Source organism: Numenius arquata, chromosome 2 (genome assembly GCF_964106895.1).
Source record: "Numenius arquata chromosome 2, bNumArq3.hap1.1, whole genome shotgun sequence".
Taxonomy (NCBI): Eukaryota; Metazoa; Chordata; class Aves; order Charadriiformes; family Scolopacidae; genus Numenius; species Numenius arquata.
Window position 1 is genome coordinate 64,204,089 of NC_133577.1, and position 8,477 is coordinate 64,212,565.

The 8,477-nt window shown below is 45.5% G+C and overlaps 1 protein-coding gene across 4 annotated transcripts in view; it reads left to right on the top strand.

Moving 5' to 3' along the window:
- The window catches only part of MICAL3 (microtubule associated monooxygenase, calponin and LIM domain containing 3), a 110,748-nt gene extending 105,817 nt beyond the window's left edge, over positions 1-4,931 (top strand). For all 4 annotated transcript variants that reach the window (XM_074168100.1, XM_074168101.1, XM_074168102.1 and 1 more), the window contains one exon: positions 6-4,931. In XM_074168100.1, the coding sequence (XP_074024201.1) occupies positions 6-190 (185 nt within the window). In that variant the 3' untranslated portion in view covers positions 191-4,931. The remainder of the gene's footprint in view (positions 1-5) is intronic.
- Positions 4,932-8,477: the final 3,546 nt, after the last annotated feature.

An 8,477-nucleotide genomic window follows, 5' to 3' on the forward strand; every position in this document is an offset into this window, starting at 1 on the left:
TGTAGATCATCTGAAGACAGATGAGGAGCTCTCAGAGGAGAAGAGGATCCTGAATGAGATGCTAGAAGTAGTGGAGCAGAGAGATTCTCTCGTGGCTCTTCTTGAGGAGCAACGGCTTCGAGAAAAAGAAGAAGACAAGGACCTGGAGGCAGTCATGCTTTCCAAAGGTTTTAGCTTGAACTGGTCCTGAGCTTAACACATTTACCTCTGCTGGTCTGTGTTGTCCAGTTGGCCTACCCTGAGTTCGCCGGAATTACATGGATAGGAAGATGCTGAAGGGGAAACCTCCAAAGGGTCCGACAGTATGCAGGGATTTGGTTTGAAGCACTCAGAAGCCTTTTGATAATTGTGTTGGTTCCAGAAGCTTAAGTTTTACATGTCTGCAAGGCAAGTTGAAGATAATGAATTGAGACTGTGGAGTCTCCTTGAGGTCCTATACAATGGACCCTGTTTTTGTGTGTGTGGTAGGAGAGGAATAATCCATGTGTGGGGAAGGAGGTTAAGGGAAGAAGTATCCCTAACTAAACTGGATTCGTGGCAGTCCATTCCTTTCCCGTTTTTACTACACCAGTTCTAATAAAAGGAAGGGAAGCGACAACCCTCTCTGGAAAACCACAGCAGCCTGTAGCAGCTTGTTTGGTGGAGTCAGCTGTCCAAGAGAGCTCCAGAAACCTCCAGGGCAACACCTTCTTTGCTTTAGTCTTCCTCCCCACCAAAGAAACCTGCAGTTGATCATTATGCATGGATATGAAGAAATAGGAGAGAGAGAAGATACTACTCATATGTGTGATGGAACTCTCTGCCTCCTGGTTTTTTAGAGAGACGTGGGCACCAGAGGACTTCTCTCCCTACCGTAGCCTCCTAAATCTTCTTGTGGGGAAAAAAGGGAAGAAGAAGAGAGAGGGAAAATGCCCTTCTGCTTTGCTACACACTGGAGAGACAGCTACTGCTGGCCTTAGTCTTCATGGCCACAGCTCAGAGGCTGGTGGGCTTCTTTGTTCTGTTTTTATTGTGACTGTTTTGACACTGGAAAATACTGACTGTGGGACAGTGGTAAGTGTGTACTGGGGCAGGGGTGTTACCAGGCGGCATTCCCTGGCTGTTAGGCCCCTAAAAGGGAGAAGCCCTTAAGTGACCGAACCACCATTAAGACTTTTCAGTGTTTTTATTTTTTTTTCCTCTGTATTTTGTTTTTGCACATTGGAAACAAAGCTTAAGACCTGCCTGGGCCCTCAGTCACTTTGACCCTTTTATGTCAATTAACTTATTTTTTTAATACTTGAAAGAAGATTCATTTTTGTATCTTTTAGGAAAAAAAATGGACGAGTGATGGGTGTGTGTGCCTGCTGCATCCTACAACTTCCACTTCTAAATTACTGGACGTTGTTACCTGTGGCTATTTATTAGTGTTCTTATTAATAATTTGATTGTTACACATATCTGATTGTGGAGGGAGTGTTTTAACTCTGTTAGAGAAAGACACTACTGCGGATTGGTCCCTGCTTCACAGCAAGGGCAGCCTTTACGGACCCACAGATGCATCCTGCCCTAGGAGTTTTCCTTTATGACAAAATCCCATGCACTCACGGAGTTGTAAGAATCTATTCGTGTTCCTAGCATACTCTTCTCCTGCATCGCAGATTCCCTCTGTTGGACTAATATAATAAACCTATAATTTATTTAAATTTTACATTTTTGTAATGGGAAAGCCAAAACTGTGAGGTAGAAATATCCTGTATGTGTCTCTCTCACTGAAAGAGTGGACCCTCACATTCCTGAGATACAGCTTAGAGCGACTTCCATGAAAATAAAAATAGCACGTTTCCTGCTGCAGATGTTGGAAGAAGCTCTTTTTGGCTCAGCTGGTGAAGCTGCTGCTTTTCAGCCAGGAGGGTACTCACTGTAATCATCCATTGAGCAACAAGCAGGACATGCACTGAGCAATTCAGCACCGTTCACTGTTTGACAGATTCCCTGAGCGCAGTACATCCTTAACCTGTCCCGCAGAGCTGAAATAGGGCTGTGCGTTGGGTGTGCATCCCATCCTTAACGTGATGTGTTAAGAGGTTTTCCCCCCTCAGAATGCTATGTTCTTTTCTTGTTAAAGAAGTACTAAGCCTGCTCCCCAATGTCCTTGAGGAAGTGTCCCATTCCCAAGCATATTCATACAGCATACTGACTCTTTCAGCTTGAGCTCACGCTGTTGGTGCAAGGTGTACCCAAGCAGGGCTGAACATCCTTAAATCTTTTGCCCTAGGACAGAAGTTAGCATGGTTTCTCGCTGATGGTTCTCTACTTCTTCAAAGAGGTCTTCTGTAAGCCGGGGTCTATGATCTGAATTCACCTCTGACTCAGGAGCATACCTCAGGCTGAGGAAGAATGAGTAGGACTGTCCCCAGAGACTCTGACCGGTGCTTGTTAACGTGGAAACATGTTTTTTCTGCCTCAAATGTTCACCCTTCATCACCCCTCTAGCATTTTCTGCCAAGGCGTCACAAATTAAATCCAGATGCTCATGAAACCAAGCAGACAGGCAGCTGCAGTGCTACTTAGTCATCCTTCATGGTAGCAAGTGGTGCCTGCTGTACCAGCATCACAGAGCGTGGGCTTACCAACAGGGTGTCCAACAGACAGAATTCTCCCCATTGGCCACTGTGGGAGCCAGCTGCACAAGTCTAATTGGCACAAGGTTTACATCATCTGCATGCGAGGGACTGGGGGATCTGGAGAGGAGGAGGAGGGAAGAAAGAGGGCAGCTAGATGCAAAGTTTATCATAAACTGTCTTGCGCAGAGAATGGGCCTCAGTCCGTTTTATAGTGCAGTAGGTATATGGACCACATCTAACCTTCGACAAAAGATCATTGAATGCGAGCTGTAGAACAGAAGGAAATCCTGAAGAAGAAATACCAGTTCACTACTTTTCCCTTTCATGCTGGGGGACACTGGCCAGATCTTTGCGATGCCGAAGAGTGGTATTATTTGTGGGGGTAATGCCACATATTCTAAAACTGACCTCCATAGGTTACGCTGAAGTCCTCCAGCAGTGAGAATGAAAATGAAGAGCTAACATCGCGCACACAAATTAATTAAAAACACACGAAAAGGAATGTTAAAAGGCCTTTTTATATCAAAGTGGTTGAAAAAGGCACAATTTGTATTTGCTGTTCAGTTGCACTTTAAGCATATGACTTGCATATCAGATACTGGGTTTTTTTACTATCTGAATATTTTTAATTCAAATTTTATATTTTTAAAACTGAAGAAGGCTCTTGTGACCACAAGATCCCTTATTTGTATCAGAATCCAAGTAGGATGTTCTAGCTCTTTGTGCTGCCCGGGTGGGCGGCAGCACATGACTCAGCCATGTACGTTGAATGACGTGTGTCCCTTTCGCTTATGAGGGGAGCGAAAAGGCCCTCAGCTTCCAAGAAGCAGGCGCGCGAGGGCATCTGTCCCCATGTGACACAGTCCGTACCTGGGGGGTGGCCGCTTCCTCCCTGCAGTAGGTAGGAGGAGAGCTGAGCTTGGAACCTAACCTGTGTTCCTGTTGAAATGGGCATGCCGAGGATGGGGCAAGCGCTTCAGTCCCCTACGGGGAAGGGAGAGGGATACCACCTCCTGGAAACAGCCAGGAGGCAAATGGTGATGGGGGAGCGAGGACTGCCAGAACAACCAATCTGCTATTTTCACAGTACAATTTTCTTTTTTTTTTTAACTGTTCCTTTTAACCGTGTTTTCCCTAAAAGTCACAAATGGCTGTAAAATCCTGAGCTTCAAAGAACTGTGCGTGGGGAGGTGACAAGATGTTTCAGCTCCAAGTTCCAGACATATTCCTTCTTTCAGTTAACCAATACCCCATGGTCTTGCTAGGGCATGTTACAAATGGCATTGCTGAACATATTTTAGAGCAAACCGCAAGTTTTTAAAAGTCTGTCCTTCTCTCTCTCCGTCTCTGCATTCTATGTAAATATTTGTTTGTATGTAAAGACACCAGTGGGTCCTTGGGTTACCCCCATGGTCAAGACTCTGAGTTTTGTGCAATGCCTAGGCCTCTCTTAGAACACGGTGCTTGCATAGAGCTAGTCACCACATTTGTGTGCACTCTGGTGGTTTTTAATATTTTTATACATCCTAATTATGAAGTATTATAAGTGGTCTAGACTGCATGATCTAGAGCAGCCAGCAGTTCCATTTTCTTAGCAGCTGTTCCTAAAACCTTCACAGCTACACCTTTTTTGGTTAACGTTCTTTTTAAATGAGTTTTCAATTAAGTGTTTACACCAGACACCAGTGGATGAGAAAGGTGTTCGGTTACAAAATCTGCGTACAAATTGAAAAGCCGCAACATGGCTTTATGGGAATTTCAGTCATCACTGTCTGCAATAAAGAGAATTCTAAAGTGTTCTAAAAACCAGCCTGTATATAGTTGACAGAGAAAGAGATCACTGGCTCTCGACCACTGCAAAATAACAGATTAGAAGCTTTCTGAAAGTTCCTGCTTTTGGATTGCTCAGAACTGCTATAGGTAGGGTAGCTGGGCAGAGGAGGATGTCACTGAACGCAGATGCGAAGGGGAGGATGCCATGTTCTGATGGCATTGCAGTAATTTAAATACTCTGTGTCTGTGCGTGCATGCGTGTGTGTGTGAAGTCTAATCCAGGTGAAGGGATCTGCTCTGGCATCTTCCCTTTTGTATGAAAGTGAACTCTGATATTCAGATTGTTCAAGGCTTTTACGGTTGACATGTATGGAGTGTTAACAGAAAAGCGTATACCCTACCTGTAAAAGAAACAACTCTGTTTTCTTCTGTTTGGTTGTGTTTTATCGTTTGTTTTTATGCACACTTGCTTCATTGGTGTTGAGATTTTAGCACCTCAGATGGCCAACTGAACTAAAAAAAAAAAAAAAATAAAGTCATTAATTATTTTTTCTTTTTGTTGGTGGAGTTACCGTTTGTTTCCCTTGTGTTCACCCCCATGTCGATGGTTAAAAAGGAAGCAGGGAGCTGAGGGAAAGTGATCTTGAGATGAGATAAAAAGCTAGGTCTTGTTAAAGGGCCTTTCTTCATTTTGTCTTTTGCTGCAATGCTCGGAGCCCATCTGAATTACCTGAAGTACAAACAAATTGATCTTGATACAACCCCAATGTATGGTCCTCCTCTCTCCGTATTTTACATTATTTCTTCAGGTTCTATGTGAAGAGAAGGTACAATAAATAGCTAAGAACAGTATAAATTGAATTACAGGAACTAACATTTCATTTCTGTAGCTGCAGCTCACTTCCTTAGCCTGTAGCACTAGTGTGAACATCCTACGCTGGTACAGCAGTGGTTAGTAAAATAAGGAGTGAATGACATCGGTGCCTCTGTGCTGACTGTCTTGTCTTAAACCTCCACACTCCATGCCCACGCCGTGCCAGCTCAGGAAGCCCATGTGCAGCTCCACAGCTGCGCCCCTCCAACAGACTGGAAGGATTCGGAAGTTCAGCTTCACCAGCTCCTGTGTCAGAAAAGGCGTTTTGTCTGGGTATCTCCTGTTTGTTCAGCCTCAGTGATGGCTGCTGTGTACAGTAAACATCAGGAGCTGGAAGCCCGGAGGAGTGACATCCAGTCAGCAGCACTGCTTTGAGGGAGGGAAATAGTAAGACTTTGTGCCTTTTTTTTTTTTTTCAACAGGCAGAAAACACACAGGATGTTGGGGGAAATCCCAGCTGGGGAAATCCCAAACAATGAGTCTAATTTTCCTGCCCACCCAACCGTTTTCAAAACAAAGGATAAACTCTGGAGTTTGTAAGGTGGTCGGATTAAAGCAGACCTATTATGGGGGTGGGGGGGGATGAGGGGCCTCGGGATTTCCTCTTGCGCAGTGCAGGGAGGCCAGGGATGGCAGCTGTGCTGGAGGTGGCAGCAGTGACACAGCTCACTCCTTCATTTGCGCAGCTCAGCAGTTCTTTGGGCCCTTTTCAGACTCACAATCCTTCCTGTCCTTTTGTCTCTTGCTTTCAAACAGCAGTGGGAGAAAGCTGCGGTTACCTGGCAGGGATCTCTCTGGTGTCAAAAGGCCAGTCCGCAAGGATTTCTCCCTTGATGCTAAAAGAGAAATGAATACATGCAACGTGACCACTGGACTCTGGGACACAGAAGGTGGGCTCCCATCCAATGCTAAGGAGACCAGTCTCAAGCCACTTCATCATGGCTTTTTAATTACACTGCAAACCTGTTAGCCCCTGATCTCAATCAAGAACCCAGAGGTTCTGCTATTTTCTAAACTACAGATGGAACCACCAGTCTCCTAGAGAGACTTTCCTGGATGGCTTGCTTTGGTAAAGAGCTACGCCAGCCCTGGATGGAGAGCCCTCCGAGACGAGCAGGGTCATGCTGCCTGCACAGATGAGCCACGTGTCCCTCAGAAACACCACCAGAAAAAGGCTCTCTAACAAAGAAATCCCGCCTCGAGCCCGACATGGTGGCAGCTGCTGCTTTCAGTTTCCGTCAATAATGAAAGTAGCCTTCAGGAGCCTCTGACCCTTTCTGCACGTGGTATGAAACAGCGTAAGAAACACGTAAACCACACAAAAAATGTGAAACTATGTAGGGTGTGAAATGCCCTCGAAGCTGCCTCACCTACTTTTTGGCACAGAACTGGGAAAAACATGGCATTCTAGCTTCCTTCGTGTTTTAACAGGTTTTGAAAAGCCCTCACCACGAGTGCTGTGACAAGCTGCCTACATTACCAATTGCATTTTTAAGCCCTGCATATAGGAGAATGCAAACCTAATCCTGTAAGGATGCTAGCTGGCCACACACCTCTCCAGGAAAAGCATTCTTGGAGGAGACTCCCTTTAAGAATTCAAGCAGGGCCTGAGTGCATCTTCGTTAAACTCCTAGGCATCAGCAGCAAGGGAAGCTGTTACCAGAGCAAATGATCCTACAGTTGGTAATGGGTGAAAGCAACAGTGCTCTGGCATGGGGCTGCTCACCCTGTCATCTTGCCATCCTGCCAGAGATGTCAATCCTGCATGTCATGTCATCCTGCCAGAGGGAGGAAGGGGGCCTCCTGCTTCGTTTTATAGATATTACTTGAGGGAAGCAACACAGTTGCCTCCTTCCTTTGCCTCCATCCTCTTAGATAGCACTTAAAAGAAGAAAAAAAGAAGACAAGGAAAAAAAAAAATCCACCCCCACTGTCCAAAATGAGCTCTGGAAAAAGTACCATTTTTCCCTTGGCATCTTTGCAACAGCGTAAACACCCGTGGAGAGCAAGGGAGTGGATAAACGAGTATTTCCAAACTTACTGAGTACGTGGTACTTTTCTGAATGTCTCAGACGCGGCAATCACATGGTTTCCTGTAAGCAAAAGATAAGATCACATCTCTTTATTATTAAATTTTTCTATGAAAATATATAAATAATCTGTATTACTGAGATACTGGCAACAAAAAAGAATTAAAAAAAAATTTTAAAAAATGCAGATTTCTCAAAAGAAATACATGCATTTTGGGCAGAAGGAAGAAAGAGTGTATGTTTTGCCTACTTGGGGCTAGCAATGCGGATTTTCCAAGGCCAACTTGAGCAGTTTGCAAAAACAGAAACTTCTCTTCAGTTTCTTGGAATTTACAGAAGTCAGCAGATACGTGTCCCTTTTTTCCCCCCAGTACAAAATTCCCAGCACGAAGCCACAGGATGGGTTAGTAAACACACATCTCAAACCTGAATCAGAATTGCTTTGGTCTTCATTTTGTGGATTCCCAGGGACTTTAAAAAGCACTCTATTATCAGCCCCTTCCTGATTAAACACCCTTTGCTCTTGCTACACCACTCTGTAGCAAAACAAGGGCTTGAAAGCGGTACCGTGACTCAGCAGGTCAGGAAGAAGAGCCAGTGTGACAGGAAACCTGTATCAAATACAAAAAAAAAAAAAAAAAGCATTGCTTTAAACAAGACCGTGTTAAAACTATAAGGCTGTATTAGATAAAAATTCAGTTGAACTATATGGAAACCACAAAACCCTCGTAAATTTCACTGAATTTCACTGAATTTTTTAGAGTTGGAAGGGACCATAAAGATCATCTAATCCAACTCCCCTGCCGAAGCAGGATTGCCCAGAGCACGTCAGAGCAATGAAAATGAAAAGTTGCATTTATTTTGCAGGTATAGAAGTGGTTATAAATGGCACACGTGGAGCTTGAGACCAAGAAGCCTAAGGTCGGAACCCACCCGAGTTCCAGAACAATCCTGCCAGCAGCGGGGGCCAAAGGCCCGGGACTGCTTTACCCTCCAGGCTGAGGTATCTCCGGAGGAGGCTGCGCCGGCGGCAGGGCAGCCGATCTGGGGGAGACACCCGGCACCGGCCGCGGTTCGGGGTCGCTTTCACAGCCGCCTGGCTCGCTCTGAAGAGGCGCCGGGCGGGCGGGGAGCCGACGCCGCCTTCCCCTCCGCCACGCCATGACCCCGCCGGGGAAAGCCCCGCAACGCCCC